This window comes from Falco peregrinus, chromosome 6 (genome assembly GCF_023634155.1).
Source record: "Falco peregrinus isolate bFalPer1 chromosome 6, bFalPer1.pri, whole genome shotgun sequence".
Classification (NCBI taxonomy): domain Eukaryota; kingdom Metazoa; phylum Chordata; class Aves; order Falconiformes; family Falconidae; genus Falco; species Falco peregrinus.
The window spans coordinates 75,907,158-75,928,733 of record NC_073726.1 but is presented as its reverse complement, the minus strand read 5'-3'; the positions used below and the strand labels follow the sequence as shown (position 1 = coordinate 75,928,733).

The 21,576-nt window shown below is 40.6% G+C and overlaps 1 protein-coding gene across 1 annotated transcript; it reads left to right on the top strand.

Moving 5' to 3' along the window:
* Nucleotides 1-11,570: 11,570 nt before the first annotated feature.
* On the top strand, nucleotides 11,571-18,758 carry SPX (spexin hormone). The gene is made up of 6 exons (XM_013301306.3): nucleotides 11,571-12,146; nucleotides 13,082-13,162; nucleotides 13,292-13,349; nucleotides 14,769-14,831; nucleotides 15,479-15,562; nucleotides 17,751-18,758. The coding sequence occupies exons 1-6, from the start codon at nucleotides 12,141-12,143 to the stop codon at nucleotides 17,807-17,809; spliced, it is 351 nt and encodes a 116-aa protein (XP_013156760.1). The 5' UTR covers nucleotides 11,571-12,140; the 3' UTR covers nucleotides 17,810-18,758.
* The last annotated feature ends 2,818 nt before the right edge of the window (nucleotides 18,759-21,576 follow it).

Genomic DNA, 21,576 nt, shown 5'->3' with positions numbered 1-21,576 from the left:
AAAAAAAGGCACGCTACTGATCTGCACTAGTGCATATTGAACTGCCCTCAAGAGCTGTAGACAAGCAATTGACACCTGCGTTCTAGTTCGATCTGGAAAGAAACAGTTGAGAGCTTTTTGTTTGGTTTTACTAATACAGAAGTGTGAAAACACAGTTTACTAGTTTCGTGGACTTCAGTTTAAAAAAAGCAAACGACACATTTGCAGTGCTATTGCTTTCAGGTATGTCATCAAACTAGGCAAACCCTGTGACATTATCTTACTCTGCTAGACAACTACTTTCTTTACCACTTTTAGTCATGTTTGAGGTGGAACTCAGAGGAGTTCTCTTGCTCTGAAGTTTCCCAAAGTTCTCTTTTCTAAGAGGAATAAGCCTAAGAGAAATAAACAGTCATTTCAATAAGGGTGATTGCTGGAATCATGCTGCCTCTCAACTTCCTTCACTGCCTTTTAGTGTAGAGATCAGCTGGAGGGGGAAGGAGGAGGGAAGAGAAGGGCACCATGCAGAAGAATCATAGGTTTATTCTGCACCTGCCACACACACCTAGCTAAGGGAGCTAGTCAGTCTAATCATATCACAGATTAGCATGTTTCAGGAATCATAACTCAAACCCAGCCTCGAAAATTCATAGAGAGGAGAACAAAACAGAGCAATGAAAAGCCACTGGCAAACCTGTATGCTCTAAGTCACATGCACAAAAGATAGTGGTCAGTAGGTCTTCTTCACAGATCAAGCTCACATCATACAAGTCAGCTTTGCACTCCGGTGGCTGCTTCCATCCTATGGAGAATAAGTTTGTTGTCCATCTTTATTTGCTCATACCCCACTGTTTTTAACTACAGTATTATGTTTGTAATAGCGTAAGTATACATAGCATTCCACAGCTTGGATGACATTTTTTGTCAATTTTTGTTTGTATGGGTTTTTTTAGATGATTAAAAAACGAAAACACAGGCATTTTTGGCAACTCTGGCTATTCTTTTGCATGAACTAAACATACAGAAAAGAATATTCTAAGAGGCCAGCTCTTCTCTCCCCCTCCAGATATATTGTAGAAAAAATAATCATGATCATATTTTTAAGGATTGTTTTCTTAATAACTTAATAAGAAGCCTCAGAAACCCACCCCCAAACACACATATCTTTTTATATTAAAGGCAGACTAAATTAATAGCTAAAGGTCTTATCCACAAAGAGGAATTAGAAAATTTGAAAAAGTGTTTGGCTTGACTCATTACTTGTTTGCTTTTTACATTCACATTAATATTTTTTAGAGAAAATACAAGGTTTTACTCCAAACTTTTTGAAGTCTTATTGGAGTGATTCTCAAATATATTGTTACTAGTTTAAGTAGTAAATAAACGCCATCTATGTAGGCCGAATGTTCAAATGGTTAGTATTTTGGATTGGGAGGGTGTTTTTCCAGGACTGTTACCTCTTTCACTCAAAGGCAAGTTCTTTGGCACAGGAGATGGGATCACAGTGCTTTCTGGCTTTTTATCAGATGTGAAGAAAAATAAATTTGGACTAGACGTAAGATACTTCTGTTCACACCACATATCTTTAGATTCAATAGCTGATAGAGCACAGAGTTTATTCTGGGTATTAGCCTCTCTGGATCTGAAGTAGGATGGAGAACAGCTCTCCATAGGGCACCCTGGCACCGACAAGCTGCTGGATCTCTCTTCACTTTGAAGAACTGAATAGGTAGCATTTGCAGAACACGAGTCAGAGGAGAGACGCCTGAGATAAGGTGACATCAAGTCTGCAGAGAAAGAACTGGGACTGATTAAGTGCAGACCAGCACTATCACATTTTCTAAGAGTTCTTTTCTTCAGTATTTCTTCCAGATTTTTTTTAATACCGCACTGTGGACTGTCGAAGTTACAGGACTGAAACTTTGGTATCTGCAGAGCAGGGTTAGAGACCTGATCCATCATTTGGATAGATTTGATCTTTCTGCATATACTGTCCACTGGGTTGTGATGCCGTTTGCTAGCTCCATGTTCTGAAGACATTATCAATGCCCCTTTCTTGCAAAGTATCTGGAAAGAACAGGAACAGGATGTCAGAGCCAGGACGATGAGCACACACATACTCTTTGTGCCAAGTTTTCCATTCAACAGACAAGCTGGAGCTTTGGTATCAAGGGGTTTGAAAATCCTTGGTCTACATACCAGCTGGGACAGAAACCTTCAGTCAGGATGTTTATTTCTCCAGGCAACTAGAGTGATATGGATTTGGAAAAGGTAGGGAAGGAAAGGAAGAAATACTTTCTGAAACGTCACTACTTATTCCTACATACAATATCCACGCCAGGGAGGGCGGGGAGAACAAAAATAAAAAAATAAGAACTCTCTGCAACCCAGGAGCTGAATATCTTTTTCCATTAAAGGAAGCACTAAGCAATATTATTTAGACGAATTTATCACAAATTGGGTGTCTTAAAAAAAAAATCTAAAAAGTGTTCATTAAAAAGAAACAAAAGCCTCACAGAACTTTTGTAACTATTACTTCTGATCACATCTGTAGCATGTACTTCCTCCTCTGCTTCCATAACTTTTTGCTCAGGTCTAACAGCAACAATTGTCCAGCTATTTACTGAAGGTATCTCCGACAGCTATAGACATTATCAGTTTCTGATCTCCTTCTGTGGCCTCCCAGTCAAGCCCTGCAGCCACAGCTACACAAGTCAGTTGAAGTATTCTTTCTTGAAAGCATCTCGTGACAGGTTTCAGAAGCAAAGATTTAAATAAGTTTACTTTCAGGAAAATATGAGGCTGTCCTTTGGGTTTGGTCTTTGTGGATACTGGGTTGGGGGGGGTGAGGAGGCAGGAAAAGTGAGTCCAAGAAGAGTTTCAGCATTTCAAGTGAGCCTTCAAGGACAGAAGAAACAAAATCTATCTTCCACCATTCTATCACTTTCAGCCCCTCAGCTCTAAAAATACACTGTATTGCTTATCTCCACAAGATTCTATACAGTGTTTAAAAAAAAACCCTCAAAACCAAGACACATACAAATCATAACACTTGCTTTAAAGTACGAAGCAGGGGAGCAGCGAGAAGTCCAGTGTATATTAACCGTATAAACTACATGACCAACAACAACCATCCTCACACGCTCCAAGACTGCATTTCACTTGTAGCCAGTCTATTAGAACAGCACCATCACACATCAGACTTCTGCTAGGGGTAGAGGGAAAGGAAAATTAAACAGCAGCTTTACAACTAGAGCTCATGAGGCAGCCCACGTGAGTGAGAGGGACTGACGTGGTTGCTTGCGGGGACAGAACACCAGACTCCTTGACCCTGAAGGGATTTCCCCCCGCATAGTACAAATACCAACTCACCCCCCAGAAGGACAGAGACTTCACTGAACTGTGTCTTTTCACTCAAACTGTGCATCAAGAAACAAAATGAAGCAACTTCCCCCTCCCTGGGAAGTTAGCTCCCTGCTTTCCTTTTCAGTAGAAAAAAAATAGTTATTTTCTGAAAAACAGCAACATGCTTCACTAGCATTTAACGTGAGAGTTGCCACTTGTATAATCTTGTGAAGCAAAGCAGAAAAATCACATGTAAGTTTTAATTTAGATTGCAATAGACATAAATAATATTTTACTTAAATTGGTTTATAGCAACTTTCTGCATGCCAGAAGCTTGGTTTTATATATGCAGAGTCAAGATCTCAAGGTTTATTTTTCTACCTTTGTTTCTGTAAGCAGTAACATCTACCTTAGCAAACATGTCCTTAGCCACAGGATACTTCAAAAAAGTGACAACAGTAAGAATCTTGGAATAATTTTAAAGAGACTTCTTTCAATTATTATGGTTGTTATAAAATATGTACACCTTAAGAATAACTACCAGGAAGCTGAAGCAGTCTCCTATAGTAGACACACAGAACATCTCTTAAAAAGAAAAAAACATTGCAGCTAGATTATAAGTATGTTCTCTAAATGCACACAAGCCTTCAAACAGATATAAGTAATGCTCCATTAAAGAATATTTATCTTTTTATTTACAGTGTGTTTTTAAATATTGCTTGTAATTCCCCATAAAAAAAAAAAACAAAGCCAAAAAACCCCAAAAAAACCAAAAACTCAAAGCAAGCAACCAAGCAAAACAAAAAACAGTCCCACACCTTATACTTACACTAGCACATGGAAGACACTTTCTATTCCTCTCTGGTAGACAGGGCCCAGGGTAACAAAAGCTATTTGAGCTGCTTCTCTGAGAAGGACTAGCTGAATGAACTTTGGCACTCAATTTAGCAGAGGGCTCATTTGCTGGAAAATCAGCTTTACAAGGGACACCTGTTGCTGCCTGCCACAGCTCTCCGGCTCAGGGGGGAATGAGCTACAACAAGGTGCAAATCAAGCATCAGTCTCCACTCTACTTTTTTTTTTTTTTTCTTGCATCTCTCCTGCAGCTGTTTAATGAATTGCCTGGAATTTCAGTGCATCCTGAAGTCTCTCTGCTATTCTACCTTTTTTTTTAAAACAGCGAGGGAAACAATGTTACAGCTTACTGCTGTGTCTCAACTTAGGTACTTGGGGTGTTTCTTGCTTCTATTAGCAGCTATTTCTTGCTTTTCCCACCTACTACAAAATTTCAGGCAGGAGCAGATCTCTCCCCGTTTCTCCTGTGACAGAGCAGAGAATCCAGAAACTGTATACATTTCATAGCTCTTACCACTTTTTAGGGGAAAACAAGTGTTGAAGACTCTTGGGCTGATGGTGTACTGAAGAATCTCTGTTACTCTGCTCTGCACCTGGTTTTGTAAGCAAAATAAAAGAATTTTGTCATTAGGATTGATAACCAAGTCCTCTTTTTAGTAATAAATTCTCAAACAAGATATTCATTTTAACAGTGTGGATCTTAAGGTATATGCTGTACAAATAACAGGAAACAGAATAATGTTGAGGGGATACTACTGCCTGCCCAGTAGCTACTAACAGCAGCCCATCAGACTTCTCCAGACACTTGGAGAAACGACACCTCCCCATCTATTGCAGCACTCATAGGAAAAAAATTAGCAGTGCTCTCACAGGTACTTTGTGATTAAAACCCAAAATGTGGAAGTGAGTTGACATTGTTCTTCCCTCTTTCATGGGAAAACTGTTAAGTAAAAGTGAAAACTTGGCACTGTGATCCAGCAGCATTACCAAAGACCATGGAGCTGATGGAATTTGTTCTGGTTTGATTAGCAGATGTGTGTTTTTAACTAGGCACTCTTTCCTCCAGGAGTAAAGTTGATAGTAATACAGAGGTAACAATTCTGAGATCAAACCAATCCAGGTGAGGATCTTTTATCTCTTATCTTTGAGACATTTATGTGTATGGGGAAGATTTTTAACTTATTGATTTAAAGATAAAACCTCCCACATTAAAACAGCACCCCTATTTTTTCCTATCTTGAGAGGAACAAGTGACCTCTCTTCAGGGAGGTTCCCCAGGTGGTGATGCTATTTGTGCTGCTGTACAGCACTGTGCAGGTGTGGGAGCAAACGACCCTTGCCTAATTGCCTAAGGACTTTGCAGCCTACACTGAGAAAGATGGGAAGAAAAGCAGGGGCACAGGAAGCAATGCTTCATTCGCAGGATCTGAGATACAAACTAGGTACCTGATACACTCATAAAAGCCTCATACGCTTAGTCTGCCTCCGCTTTGTGTTGCTTCAGGTGACAAACCACAGGACTTTGTAAAGAATTAAGTCTCACTGTGTAATAGTTAAGCTGTTAAGCTGCACAAAATCTTGTGATGTAACATTCACAATAAAGTTTCTAATTCAAAAAATAGCTTGCAACCAGTCCTTTCCTTTGTATTCCTTCAGGACAGGGGGAATCAAAGAGTCGTGCAACAACTGAATCAGTTGTGGGTTTTGTGCTATTTTATCCAGCTCTGCAAAAAAGTACAAAAAGAAGTAACCTCAGTGATGGGGGGGTGGAGGGGATCCAGCAGCAGGAAGGTCCCACTCCTCCCATTTGCACAGTGTGCAGCTCAAGGACACGTGGCTCATGGCCCTTCTTTGCTGTGCTACACTGTTTTGCTTAGAGCTTCACTGTGGGCTGAGACAGGTAGGCACTGACAGAGCCCGCTGAAGTGGTTTCCCACCCACTTTGGGAACATCTGAAATGCCTGTCACTTCTGATGACCTGGTGCATCAGGTAGAGCTATTTTTTTCGCCCCTAAACTGGACTTCTGCCTCTAGAACCAACCTTTGTTTCAAACCACAGTGATGCTTGTTGTTAGAACAGTGTAACACAAAAAACTACTCTTATTTTAGTAAGATTGCTGTTCTCTGCATGGTGGAACTTAAATACATGCTACTTAAGGGCAAAGTGTACCTCATGTTAAGTATGCATAGGCAAATATTGGGGACAAATGTTTTCAAAGTTTACCAAATGTTAATACAGCAGAGGTCCTAAGTTATGTGGTTTGTCTTGAAAATACTCCCCAGAGTTTCCTGTTTAGCCAGTAACAATATTTTCCTTTACACAAGTTATGTATTTTGCATATAAATATGTGTATTTCTATACAAATGTATCAACCCCTCCCCATCCCTAAAGGTAATGGGTAAGGAAAACCAGCCCGAGAGACTGCACATTTTATGGACCGTGCTCACAGAGGTCGGGCACTTTGTCAAGAACATGGAGCAGGCTGTCTCAGTCTCTGACACCTGTCTGGTTATCATGCGGTCTCTCGGTGTAACTTGCCTTTTTTTGTATCTCCCAATTCCACCCACTGTTTACAACAAAATGTTGGCATCCAGCTGCTCAGCAGCAGCATGCGTTTCTTGCCCAAGGTTGGCGAGCTCCAAGGGTGAGGCTGTGTGATGGATGTTCTGCTCAGCCAAGAGGTGACAGCTGCGTGCGTAATGCTCAGTGTATTTTGTAGCCCACTAGGTAGCTTCTTGACAAAGACAAAAATCCTCTTTGCCAAGCTCATGTGGGTGGAAGAAAAGGTCAGATGACTTCTTGGCCTTTGGAGCTTCTGTCATTACAGAAAGGTATGTTCTGTGAGATGTGTTCAGTAGTATCTGCCTGTCTGAAGAACTGTACAGCTTCTGCAAATGTACTTTGTAAATGCCTGTACTTGGTTGGATCTCTTTTCCAGCTTGCAAACCGGAGAAAACCGTTTTTCAGCTGGTCTTTCTTTCCTGATGTTTTCCCCAGACTTGTTCATTACTGAAAAAAATATTGTACCATCCCATGGTTCACTGAACTTTAGAAGTAATACCCATTCTGTCATATTGACACCTTTCAACTATTCGTGGATATCTACTCTTTCCTGATACCTTTAAACCTCCCTCACCCCAAATAACATATTTAACTTTTTCTTACAATTATCCCTTGAATTTCTTAGCTTTCAATACACTGGTGAGAACAGTAGTGCCAGGACTTGAATGTGTCATGGATCACGCTGTAGTCTTCAACAAAGGCTCTGTTACCTCTGTTGTGTGAGGCATTTACATAATCCCTAGCAGACTGGCTTTTCTACAGCTTGTTCTGTACCTCAGGTAGTTTTTAGTACATTTCTTCTCGAGAACAGAAGAAAAGCAACTCTCGTAACTATGCAGTAGCACTGGAATCAGGCCCATAGACGTTATGGTGCTGAATGTGTGACAGAGTAGTCCGATAAATTTTGGGCCAGCCACTAATGGCCTCTGTAACCACGGACCTGGTTTACATCAGGGAGTATCTTTTCCCTTCAGAGCTGCACCACGAAAATACAACTTCCTAGAGAAGCTGAAGATGTCCCTGCTCATTGTAGGGGGGATTGGACTAGATGACCTTTAAAGGTCCCTTCCACCCCAAACTATTGCATGATTCTATGATTCTAGAAGTTAGGGCCTATTCTGAAAAATAATGCTGAAAAAATATGTTTGTGTGACATAAAATGGATCACATAACATGTCCTGATGGATTGCAGATAAGGTTTGCTTGATCAACAGGTTTTACAAGGCGAATATGGAACTTAGACACAAATTTCCCCTGGTCTGAGTGGGATGTACGGGGTTAAAGTCCAGAGTCAGCTTTGAAAGACCACAGAAACACAAAACCCAGGCCCGAACGAAGATGTTAAGAGGTCGTATGGTTCATCACCATGTTTCTGGGTAGGACCAGCTTAACACTGAGACCTGAGAAGGGGCTGGCTAATCTATTCTCTGAGTTTCTCAGCGATAAGAGACCCTTCCAAGGCAATCTATTTATATTGCACTGTGCTGCTGTTAGAAAGTTTGCCTTACTATCTAACTTAAAACCCCTTACTGCAAATTAAACACAAAATTCTTTATTTGCAGTGTCCTGCTTTGCAGACTCTGCCATGACATTTCACAGCTTTTTAAGATGCTATGGTTGGTGTGTATGAGCCAAAACTCCACAGTGCTAGGTGCTGTTCAGGTGCCAGGCAGAAGTGAGATGTATTTCCCAAAGAGTTAACAAATGAGTAGGAAAGCACAAAGGAAACACCTACTGGCCACCTTCACACAACAGCTATACTTTTTACACACGACCAAGCGACAGATCACTAATGTCCTAACCTGCAGTTCAAAAATCGACCACCACAATGTCTGTCTAGGGAAGGATCTGGGGAAGTATGTGGTTGTGATACAAGTCAGTGATGGATGTTTGACCCCACTAGTTAAAACTCCACCACACAAAAACTTTTTCACCCACCTCAGCACTGAACTTCAATCCCCAAAATTGGCTTTTTATCATTTACAGTGTCAGGATAAGCAGTCTCTGCCCTTTAGATCATCTTTAAGAATAAGAATAGGTTATGCTCTTTCTAATAAGGGGTCCTGCTGCTATAGCAAGCTTCACTCTATTTCCCTCACTTAAGGTATTGATTACATGCCAAACCACTTCCTCATTTATATGAATCAGCTGAGAAATGCCAGCATTGACAATTGGTGTTTCATGTACAGCTCATCATCCTGAAGTGCTGTAGTTTTTTAGTGTGTTATGATCCATAACCCAATTATAGGCTACTTCATTTTTCAAGAGTACAAGCTTACATATGCCCATACAAATGCACATTTTTTTTGTGAATGCAAGCACTCCCAATACATGCATTTCCTTCCCAAAGTATTGCCTCCTAGTTCTGTTTGCAAATAAATCATGTCCCATACGCCATCCCAGAAGTGGTTAGATTTCTGGGCAGTGTAAGATGACCACCTTCTCATAGGATCATGACAAGAGCTGTGAATAGAGAAGAAATATCTTTTAAATTTTCAGCACTAAAGTAGCATTGACAAACCTGGAGTTCTTTGCTTTGCATGCAGACTTCTTACAGATTTCCAGGGAAGTGGGTTTGAAATACTTTTTTTTTTTTTTTTAACACCAAAGCAACTTAGAAATGCTGGTCATAGTAAAAATAAATGGATTTAGGGCCCTAAGTCACAAAAGCATGCAGAATTTAAGGGAAAAATAAAAACCTTTTGGAAAAAAAGCCATTATGGAAATTTAGTTTGGGATGGGGTTCATTTCACCTGATGTTGTCTTTGTCAAAAAATGTTGTCTGAAGCTGATGACGAGATGCAGACATCTCCAGAAGGGAATTCAGTCCTTCCTTTTTAATACTCTGCACTCTGTGGCCAGAGGGTGCTCTTTGAAGTCCTGTTTCCCTCCACTCTGTAGGAGCAATTCAGTTCCTAATCAAAAGCAATTAGTGTCATTTTAGGTGCTCTAGGGATACTGCCTACCCTTCAGCTGCTTCTCCACAAGTCTTGGGTCCCTTGCAGGTCCTGTGTCACAGCTGGCAGCCCCATGGGCATGTCTCAGGTGCCCTGGTTGGTGTTTGGGCAAGGTACCCTGCCACTTGCTACAGGTTGAAGTGAAAGGCTTCACTTTAAGACACCTTAGTGCCATTAGAGACATCTCATAGTAGAGCATTAAAACTGTTTAATTTAAGAGGACGCTGTCAAGGCCCTGCATGTGCTTCTGAGCTGACGATCACCTGATCCCACAGCGAGCCAGGTCAGGTTTTGACCAGTTTATATTCCTGCTGCCCTCCAGGCAGCCTCAAACAAGCCCCCATCTCTCCAAGGAGGTGAGTGGGAATCTCGCAATACAGCCAGGTTTGAAACAGAGTGTGAGACTCCAGCAACACGAACTCAGAGCAGCTCAGGCTTTGCGAAGTGGTCAAAAGGTAAGAAAAGCTGAAGTTGTCTTTCTACAGTGTGGTAACCAAATAAATCTATTCCCATGACTCCCATTCACCTCCCCTTTTCCCCAGTTCCAACAGAAGGGGCTGAGCTGATTGTCTTCACAGTTTATTTTCTGTTTAACTTGTCTCATTCCAGTAGCAGGAGAACCAGGGCTTATTTTCAGTGCCAAACACATTGTGGTTTTTCTATCACGGAAAACCGTTGTGAAGAGGGAATACTTTACATTGACCGATACCAAAGGAATAGGGTTAATTTTCACAGACTCAGTTGTATGTTTTGATTCTGGTCCTGTGGTCTGCACATAAAGAAAAGGCTCTGAAGTTACTCCAGAAAGCAATAGGCGAGTAGCTTTATCTTCTCCAAGTCTTCGCTGTTAAATGTCTCCTAAATGCAATGCACAGTCCCCTTCTAAGGCTAAGGTTAAACATCATCAAAAAATGTCTCTGATCTGTCAGAGCAAGAGGAAAAGGGCAGAGAAAATGTAGTCTTCACATTGAAATAGATTCAAGTAGAATCCCTTCTGCTGGCTAGGGTGCATGATGGCATGGCCTTTTTAAAAGGATGGACGTGTAACAGCAGCTCCCAGCCATCTCTGGAGCGGCACGAGGCCAAAACCTGAACTTCCCTCTTCCTTCCTGCATCTATTACCAGAGTGAGCTGCAGCTAATGCCAGATCTGTGTTTGATGAACAATTCTGTCCGGCATGAACAGAGAACAGAGCAATATCCCCCCAAAAGCGGGAGAGCAATTGTACCTTCACTAATGGTGTGCTTCAGAGCAGTCTACAGATACCCCATGTCAGGGAAGAAAGATTCATAGCAAGCCTTAGCAGTGTCTACCTGCACAGTCTTCACTCAGAGTCCGCATAGGTGAGCATGTGCTTGTCACAGGTATGGGCTGACCTGTATTTTTGTTACACCACAAGCTGGTCCTGCTAGTGATGCTGCCTCAGTAAACTTTCTATTGGCCAACCTTCTAATCAGCAAATTTCTAGCTCCTTTTTTTCTTTGCTTCCCCTTCTGCTTCCCTTTCCCGTTTTGCAAAGGGATAAAAGAAGGAGGAGAGGAAAGAACCCTAGCTGCAGAACCAGCAAGGCTAGGCATTGAACATGAGTAGCTCTTTGCCTGAGGACCAAACCCACTATCCGTGACTGCAAAGAGTCCAACAGTCATGTGGAAGCAGCTTATGGAAATGGCTTCTCTGATTGCCTCTTCCTGCCTTTTTTCTCTTTACTGCTCCACTGCCTGACCCATTCAAGCCCATGAGCTAGGTTTTTACTCCAACCAATCCATGAGACAGAAAAGTGTTTCTGACTATTAAGGGTTGGGGTGGTTCTTGTGTTTTTTTAATTCATCTTTGTATTTTTACTTGTGTATAAGAAAGCTAGACACAAGAGATTGTCAGAGAATCAAACAAGACACGGCAACCTCTAAATATATGCCAGCAATAACCTCAAGCTAGCAACACTGGGCAAGTCACCCTTTTCTTCATGTTGGTATGTTACAACTGGAGAGTAATCTACTAACTTTTCCAGCTCCCACAATGGATAGGAATATGATATATGTTAGGTTATCCTAGGTTAACACTCATTGTCCATATTAATACGTGCTTCTGGCTGTGTTTATCGATCATCTAGCAAGAAAGTGACGTATTGCAAATGCACAGGACTGATGCTGATGTATTCAGAAGGTATTCACCTGGCTAATGGGGTGCATCTCCAAGCGTATTTATCTTTCAATCATTTCTCTGACTTCCTGCAAGACTACGGGTTTCCCTCAGGAGCATCAGACCTTCTGCTTCTCCATCTACCGGGTTGACAAGAGATCCCTTTAGACTCCTCCACCCTGCTGCAGAAGGGGAGGGTACCTTCATTCTGAAGATTTAAAAAGGGATCCCCAAACCTGTAGGAGATCTCGTGACCCATTATCCCAAGAGAAGAAGACCTAAGATTTGCCACTGAACTGAATATGAAGGTGAGTGAGACTCTTTGGTGTGTGGGAAATATTTAGTTTGTAGTTAATGCTTTTTCATGTAAGTATAATATTTAGGAACCACAGGGGGGGCTTGATATTTTTAACTTCAAAATGACCTGAGAGAAATATACACATAGATATTATATTCAGTGTGCTTGAAACAACTGCACTGAAAAAATAAACTAATAGCACGGTGCACTCTCAAAGCCAGGATGAAATAAACCACCGTGAATCACAATGTTAGATGCTTTCTGTTGCCCATCACTGTTACCAATACGTGGATAATAGCATGGTCTGTGCGAACAAGCAGACGTGCAACTTATTTGCAGAGGATTCATGCTCAATGCTTTCATTTGCATGTGCTGCATCAGTGAACAAACTCCTAGAATCAAAAAAGCCTGTCTCGTGACACGTGTCTAATCGTGGTTGATACAAATCGGATGCTAAATTTTAAATTTTCCTTTTCCTGAGGAAGTAGTGATTCACTTTCCTGGATGGTTGGTTGGTTTGTTTGGAAAGGCAAGTCTCCTACATTTGCTTGTTGTCTCAACTCTGTTATTCAAGCTTTGGTAAAATCCAGATATACTTTATATTGCCTTTCCCCCTTAGTTCATGCATTATTCTACTTTCTGGAGAATGTAATGTCCTTGTAAATAGGAGCACAAATGGTGCTTGCCTCGATGGCAGTTCTCACCAGTATGGAACCTTTATAATGAATATAACTAAAGAGAATAATGTATGTTTGATTTAACATTCATCCTCCTATCAGATCACTGTGTATTGAAGCTGAAATAGCCACTGAGCCAAGAGGATATTTGATAGCAAGACAGGAAGAAAGTGTGACTGGAAATACCCTCACATTTAGATGTGAAGTTGAGAGGATCTACAGATCTGAAAAGCTTTTCCTGCACCTTGTGGTTCTTTGTTGTGCACAGGGACTGCGCAAACTGACAGCGGCTGCAATGGCGCTGTTCCTGGCAGCATCCTTCGTATCTTTCTCCTGGAGTGCACCTCAGGTAAACTGCTCGCTCAGGCTGAATGTGCAGCATCCGTGAATCTCACAGGTTGGTGCAGTTTAAGTACTTGTACTGGTTAGTAATGACATGCAACATTGACGTGTCTCTTTTCTCTATTTTGGCATAAAGGCTCATTTCCAAAGGAGAAACTGGACTCCTCAGGCTATGCTCTATTTAAAGGGTGCACGTAAGTCCCAAGCCTTTTTTGTTTTGAGGAGGTAACTTTCATTACCACTGGATTATTCCTGATCTGCTTGGCTCCACACAAGCAGTAAACCTCCAAGGACGCTGTGGAGGTAGTTGTTCTGAGGCCTGCAGGGATGTGCTGATTAGTTGTTTTATCTTGTCATAGTTATTTCTTCTTGTCTCTGAAACAGTGGCATCACCAGTAGTAGTAGTATTTCGCAAAGAAATCAAAATGAAGAAAGCAAGTGTTGGAAGAAGAAAAGCAGAACAAAGCGCAGAAAATGTACATAGTTTAAAGCTTGATTGTAAAGCCTGTTGGAAAAAGTTTCCTTATCTGAAATAATCTTAGAGGGGTTTAAAGACATACTGGATGTAGTTATCATTCCTAAGTCTTACTCAGGCATTATTGAAACATCTTCTCAAGCAATAGAACACATATTCCTATTACAAGCATCTTGCATTAGGGTTGGTATTAACACCACAACCACCTCTTCTAAGGAGAACTTGGATGTAACTGTTATCAATATTGCGGTGTTAAGGTTGTGCAAATGATCTTTAGAGTTTCTATTGTTAGTTGAAAGTTAAAGAAGAATTAAATGGAAAGATAAAATTTAGAGCCAAAGAGAGATTTTGTTCTTTGATGCAAATCCCCAAGATTTAACAGAAATAAGTTTTTTTAAAAAATTATATTCTGAATTGTTTCAAAATTAAGAGCTATCAGGTGGGGTAGATATTAAGAGATCAAGAAAAATAGCTTCCTTGGAAAAAAAAATAATGGACCTCACAATCCAAAATGCAAAAGAGAGACAATACAAACAATAATACCACAACATAAATATAGGCTCCAAACAACTGTAAGTGTAACTGAAAGAAGTTCTAGTGACATTAATTATTTCTGTTCATAAAAGCAAAGAATTTGGCCCTCTTTTGTTTTGATTCTTCCAACTGACTAATGCACTGTTACTTCTATACCAACCTTATTGATGCATAGGCAGTAATGTGATTTTTTTTTTTTCAGTGGTTTTTTTCATTTTTGAAATAGAAATACTCCTTTTATAGGCCATACTTTATAGTCCAGCAAAGAGATTGAAGGCTTTTGACTGTACAGCAGGCATGGAAAGAGCGAGGAAAAGACAATAAATACCTCCATACATACGGTTCCTACAGCAGGTGAACACAAGCATGAAATGTGCTGAAACACCAGTTCTATGGAATAACGTGCATTTTGGAGTGTTCTGGTTCAAGATGGGCTATTGCTGATTTGGAAGGACCCTGGGATGGACTTATGCCTCCCATTTTATGTTTGTAGAAGTAATGCTGTAACTTTGTAAACTGAAAAAAAACCACTGTAGGGATTGTGAAGTAGGAATTACAATGGATTTGGGAGGTTGTTTTCACCCTTTTCCCGCTGCTTTTGTAGAGGGACGTCGATTCATCTCAGATGAAAGGCAGCAAAAGGATCTGTATGACAGAATGCAGCTTGGTAAGTACATGTGCACAGTTGTATGTAACACATCAATCTTTCCTCAGATTATGGGAGAAATCTATGGAAACTGGAGGGGATTTGTCTTCCTGGAATCAAGTTCACGGAAGCAATTAAACTCCTTTTTGTTAGTTCCTTCATTCTAAAACGCACGTGATAAAGATGTCTGACTTTCCTCTCTCGTGTACCTGTGTGACTTCATTTATGTAAGTTCCAAGCTGACCTGGCTGTTAAGTGGGATTACCATCAGTACTTCTGACTTCCTATTTCCACTAGAAAAAAATCAAATCAAGTTATTAATTGTGCTGAATTGAGAAATGACAAAAGTAGATGACATTAATCCATGCTAGATAATATTTCTGGAGGAAACAGAATATTGTATCAGACTGAACATATGAAAAAAAGAAAATGTTCTTTTTACCTTCTAAGTGACTTTGAAATAGCCTCCTTTTAAAAAAGGTTGCTAGTCTCTTCAGTGTTAGATATTTATCGGGCTGGTTTTGAGCAGAGAATGTTATACAGTGAAGGAGACAACAGCATGTTTTTGTCTTTCGGTCTCTAGCTATAGAGATGAAAAAGCAAAGAGCAAAATAAAGAAATGTCGTCAAACACTAACAAACCACGCATCTTTGATTTTATAATTCTAGAAGCACGCAGCCAAAATGCAAATCCTTTATCTCTTTCTGAAGCTGCAGCACTGTTCCTTAGCTCCTTATGGAAAGCACAAGAAGGTAAACACATGTTTTGTCTTATCCTGACTTTTTAAAATGGGGTTAATCAGTATTTCATTTACTAACAATTTAGTAAATAGATCTAAAAGGTCTGGTTTGAAATGAGATATTATTCCACAGAGTGCATTGTGTTAGAGTGTACAGTTACACAGATTAGAACATGAATCAGATAAACAACAGTAGGTAAACTTTTGTATATTCTGCTTTTAATTTGCTTTTCAGATTTGTATTGGTTTAGATTCAAGGGAATGGCAATTTTGAATTGAATTTTCCAAAACAGAACTCTACTGGGGCTCCTTTTTCTGTAGCATATTTTTTGCTTGTGAAATTTTCATTCCTCTGTTGGATCTTACATCCTCGTGTAAAGGCTTAAAAGAATCCTTAAAACCCCCAGCACAGAAGCTGTGGGATTCACATCAGGGTCCTGAGAGGCACAGCTGGTGAGGGGTTCCAGTGACATTTAGAGGCAGAGCACTGAAATGGTCTGAAAATTCCCCAAATTCATTCATGTGTTCCTAGCCTCCCAGAGATATTGCCTAACCCTCCTGTCTCTGTATCCTCACCCCCTGCTCCCTCACCACCTGCTTACATGCTTCCTCACTTCAGGGCCTCAGAGCCCACATCTCCCTTCCACAATAACCCCCAGCAAAACCCAGCTACTGAGTCAGGCTGAAATAACTTGCGTTCCCTCCTGTCCTTCATGCATGTTGCACTCCCTTGGATGAAGATCCCCTTTCCAATGTTCCCCAGCTCCCTCACCCTGCTATATATTTCACCTTTCCTCCATAGACCAGCTTTCCTGCTAAGCCATTATCCTGAACCCCTCGTCGTCTGATGCATACATACAGCTCACCGGGCTGAGACTCTACATCTATGCTATCCCTATCCTCTGTCTTTCTACATTTTACCTCTTCAGGTGCATAGACTGCTTTTGGAAGTGGGTCTGGGGATAGGGAGGTTGTAAAAGGAGGATCCCCCCTGCAGGCTGCGGGGAGTCCCCTGGTTGCTGTGGAGGCTGTTGGAGCCTATACAATCCCAGGACTTTTTCTGAGTTACACTCTTCCCCTATTTGATTCAGAAGATGTCTAAAAGCTACCTTTGTTCTGGTTGTCCTGGTTGTGAGTTCCTTATTCATTGCTGTCATCATGATGGGAAAAAAAGAGCTCTACTTGCATTAGGAAATGTGAAGTAAAACCTTAGTAAAATCACAGAAATGAATGATAAGAGAGGCTTCTTACTGCCCTTGACATCATCAGCAATTAATAAATAATTGCTTGGCCATCATTGCAGTATCATCTCTCCCGAGGTATCTCCTCAGCACACACCTTTCCTGAAATGAAAAGAGGGTGTAAGGGTCACCTCACAGTATTTACCTGGTGTGTGTACAGATATGCTGGAGCCACTCCTGCTCTCACCACCTCCGAAAATCTCCCACTGTACCTCATGTAGTGCTGGGGCTCGAGGCTCAGCTCCCTCCCCCTGCTGTGGCAGAACTCCCCTAACCACAAAAATCCAGTGACGTTTCGACTGGGAGAGAAAGGCAAAATTAACAATGAACGCAGTGCTTTCGACAAACTATTTCAGAAGTTCTAGAGATAAATCAGTGACTGTCATTTGTGTGCTAACAAAAAGAGAAAATCCTTTCAAGTTCAAGATTCATAAATTTTAGTGGTACTCTCCTGCCTGCTGTCGCTGTTCCAGGGGAGACAGTGGACAGCAACAGCCCCCTGAAATGAAAGGGGCCATATCTGAGAAAGCTAGGAGGAACTGGCAGCTTGTCTGAAAAACACTGTGTGGAATAACATTGCCATCATTGTGGTAGGGAATACCAGGACAGCCAAACCTGGGTAAGCCATGCACTTTCAGAAGATCGCTTGCAGGTGATTTTAGAATCCTCTTGACTGAGAAAAACGTGTAAATAAAGAACAAATATGTTATTTTCTTCTGCATAAAAAATTTGTGCCTTGTACTAAGATACCACTCCGGACATGGTTTGTATCTTTGCTTTTCAATTCCTACATTTAAAATGGGAGAAGACGTGATTATTTCTACAGGTGCCTGCATCTCAGCTAAGCAGTCACATTACACTAGGCCTGTGCCTGAGGCACTTCTATCTCCTGCAAACTCTGGCTGACTGAACTTTCCTTTATCTACAACTTACTTTTCCCCATTGTGTCTTGTCTTACAGTTGAAGAAGAAAACAGTGATCACCCTGGCTACTTGACAGATAATCTAGCAAGCTGGTGAAATACTTCAAATGTCTTTAACATTTGTATTGCATAGACCCTGAAATCATGACTTGTGTAAACAAAGTATTTAATCCATCCTCACTTAAGTTCCCAAAGGGTGACGTATATATGCACTGCAAAATTTTGAATGCAAATGGATTAAAAGTTACTAGTCCAGATAAGGGAAGTATTTGTAAAGTTTGTGCTTTGTTTAGACCATTTTGTACGTCCACCCAGCATTTAAAATACACTGTACCATCTTACCTGAAAAGATGATTAAAGCCATCTTTTTGGACAACTGCTGTATTAAAAACAAATTTTCAATAGTCATTGGAAACATTTTACCACCTTCTACCCGGCTGTATATGGAAGCCTTTTAATTTCTGGTAAAGGTAGATTCTTTCACCACTTCACTGTTGGCCCTGTAAGCTGCTGATGGTCAATGTCGTCAGTGAGATACTAAACCAATCCAGCTATCTTTGGCTGCAAAGCCGGTGATTTACTTGTTTGCAGATATCTGTCACCACAGAGAAGAGGCGACAGCACTTACTCAGGCGTCGGTGCTGCCCCAGTTACACGCATGCAGAAACATATACTCTGAACAATCCTACTGAGCCGGTCCCACCATACAGAATTAGCAGGGGGATAGGTCTTACAGGGTCAGGGCCTCACGCGTGACCAGCATACAGGTGCCGCTGCTGCCAGGAGGTGCAGTACTGCTGGGGTTAGTGGGGGTGTACCAGGTACAAATCTAGCACCGCGCCTGGCAGTAGGCACACATAATAGTAATTGCATGGCTATTGTACTTGTGTTGGCTTGGGTTTTGAGTTGCAAAACTGGAATTATACATAAAACCATTAATTATCATTCCATGCTGATAAGGATATATTTAACATTATTTATGTAGTTTTGTGGTCTGACTGGAAAGCCCTCTGTAGTCTTCATGTAATTAAAAAGTAGCCACGTGATTCTTGTGTCCAAGCAACTATGTTTTATTTTTTTAACCTTTATCCCTAGTCATGCTCTTCATCTTTTAACACTACTTTCCTCTGATCTTTCTCATGTCACTGTTAATTAATTTTGTTAACTCACACTAACTATAATGTAGCTCTTCCTAGACACAATGAAATGCAGCTGAAGGAACAGGGAAATTAATTTCTATCATGGGGCTATAGGCACTTTCATTAATTGTTTATAATCTATATCACTTCATGAAGGAACATAACTGGAGAAATCAAAATGTCCTTGTTTGTTCGTTTTTAAGCACTAATATGTCTTTCAATAGCAGTGTATGTTGTACGGCAGAACACATTCATGATGAACTTAATCTAAAGACCAATGGTATCTAACAGAATCTTTTCATTAGTTTAATTGCTTTGTTTAAAGCATACTCTGAATATCTCAGGTGCATCTAAGTTATTTTCGAGCATGTTTTACAGTATAATCAGTCAGTGCTCAGTCAAAAAGTAGAAGGCTTATACATCCTTAAGTTCATTAGTGTAATGAAATTCACTACGCCTCTAAATGTCCCAGAGATACAAAAACTGCATTAATCACGCTCCCAGTTGACTGATTTTGTATGCATTCCTGATCTAAGCTCACTAGCTTAAACAATTCTCTACAAATATCACAAAACAGAATAAACATTCTGCCTTATTGGTGAGCTGTTTGTGAAAACCTAATATTTTCAATCTGACAGATAAGTGCTTATGTAAGAGATAGCTGCTACCAAGCTTGTCAGATGTCAGTAACTGTTGGAAATGCGTGGCATTTTAGTTAGGCAATCTGTCGCCTTGACTGAATGAAAAGCCGTTCCCTCTAACACTGCAAATCCAGAAAGCAGAAAAGCGTTGCTGTAGTTAAATCGCCTTGCTACTGACAGCTAGTCCTAGCATTGAAGGCAGAACTAAAATAAGCCCAGAGGCATGAGGCAGAGGTCACTTTGGCCACTGTGGGACCATTTCTGAGAAGAACGGACACAGCATTCACATTAGTCACATCTCAAAAGTTGTGTGCTTTCTGTCACACCAGGCAGGTGCTCAAAGCATGTGAGCGTGCTGAAACACACACAGCTGGATTTGTGCATGATGTCACGCCAGCTCCCTGCCCTTCCCAGGGAACTCAAACACCATAAGCACTTCTAAGAGAACCTGCAACCTGGATCATACTTGTTTATTCTTCTCCTCTGGGACTTGTCCACAAAGAGCAAGCACAGCTGTCTTAATGTAACCCTAGGAAAACCTTTCCACTTTCCATATTGCCTGTGCTGTGCCTCCAACGTTTAGCAATATTTACAATACATATGGACTGACCTCATCTCTCAGCACTACAACGAAGCTGAGTCTGGACGGATGATAAATAGATGTTCACCAGTCTGTGGCTACTAAAACATTTTTAGGCAAGAAAGGAAGTGCCTGATCACTTTCAGATGATGCTAATGCAATTTTCATGGCAGAGAATTTGGGGTGGAATGCTTTTTGTCCATACAACAGTGCATCAAAATACAAGCAATAATGTCGGATTTCTTGACATATTTTTTTTAAGCCAACTTTAACTTAAAATGAATATGCCCTTTAAATGTTATTTTGTTGGGACTTTCAGCCATTACATTCTTTGACTCTGCAAGGAAACTTTGATTAAAAGCACTCTGGGGAAGAATATATATTTATGAACTCACAAAATGCAGTTGTTCTCCACTTAGTAAACTGTGTGAAGGAAAATATTTGCAGTATCTTTGCTTTCACCAATTTCATATGAAAAATATTCATTGTTTTAATTACTTTTAAAAAGGCTAAAAATTAGTGACTCCTTTTAAATCCAATTAAATTTTGCCATAAAAGTCTGAACCTGTCTTCTGAGACTAGTTACTCGTTCAGATAACCAAATCAGCTTAAGAATGAAAGTCCAATTTTAAAACAGGTTTTAGGTGGGCAAGAATACAAATAGGCGCCTAATCCCTTTTATCCTATATGGCTTATAGTAAGAACCACATCATCAAATGTTGAAGTGTTTGAAGAGTAGGTGTCTAATCAAGGTTGGACATCTAGGCTCCCCCGGGATTGACAGTGCGGGTAAACACCTCCAAAGGTTACACAGTCCTGCCTGTTGAAGAACAGGCTGAATCAATTCCTGGAAATGTATTTTCTTGAACAACATGAGAAATTTTTGATGCACAAAGTTCTAAAATAGAAGATTAATCTTGTTTCTAATGTCTTCATGTCAAGATCTACTTCTGAAGAGCATGTTCAGGTACTCTCTGCATCTCTAGAAATTGAAATACTTGTTGTGGTTTAACCCCAGCCAGCAACCAAGCATCATGCAGCTGCTCGCTCACTCCCCCCCAGAGTGCAATGGGGGAGAGAATCAGAAGAGCAAAAGTGAAAAATACTTTTGAAAGCTTTCTGTAAGAACGAAATGTCTAGTTCTCGTTGTGAGGTTCAATTATTCCCCGAGAACATTGAAGTTTGAGGTGCTTCTCAAAGTTATGTCTGTGGGGCAGACGTGTTCTTGGAATTCTTTTAGCATTATTTGTTATGATTAGATCTCTTCTAGAAGTGAAATAAACCATGGACTAACTGGGAAATTGGAAAGAACTAGAGTTACTCCTCTTTGAATGTTGTCACATTGCGCTATGGCATGTAGGTCTGTCTGCAGGGGAAGGTATTACTTCAGGGAATTTTGTCATTCTCTTTAGTCAAGTCACATTAATTTCCTCCTAAACCAGTTTGTTAACAAACTTAGAATCTGAGACAAGATGAAAACAATAGAAGAGACATACCAGAGGAA

Excerpts from the sequence above, each read along its gene's own strand:
- SPX (XM_013301306.3), top strand. Across the intron at positions 13,163-13,291 it reads TCTCCTGGAGTGCACCTCAG|GCTCATTTCCAAAGGAGAAA; the intron begins GTAAACTGCTCG and ends TTTGGCATAAAG. Across the intron at positions 13,350-14,768 it reads GCTCTATTTAAAGGGTGCAC|AGGGACGTCGATTCATCTCA; the intron begins GTAAGTCCCAAG and ends CTGCTTTTGTAG.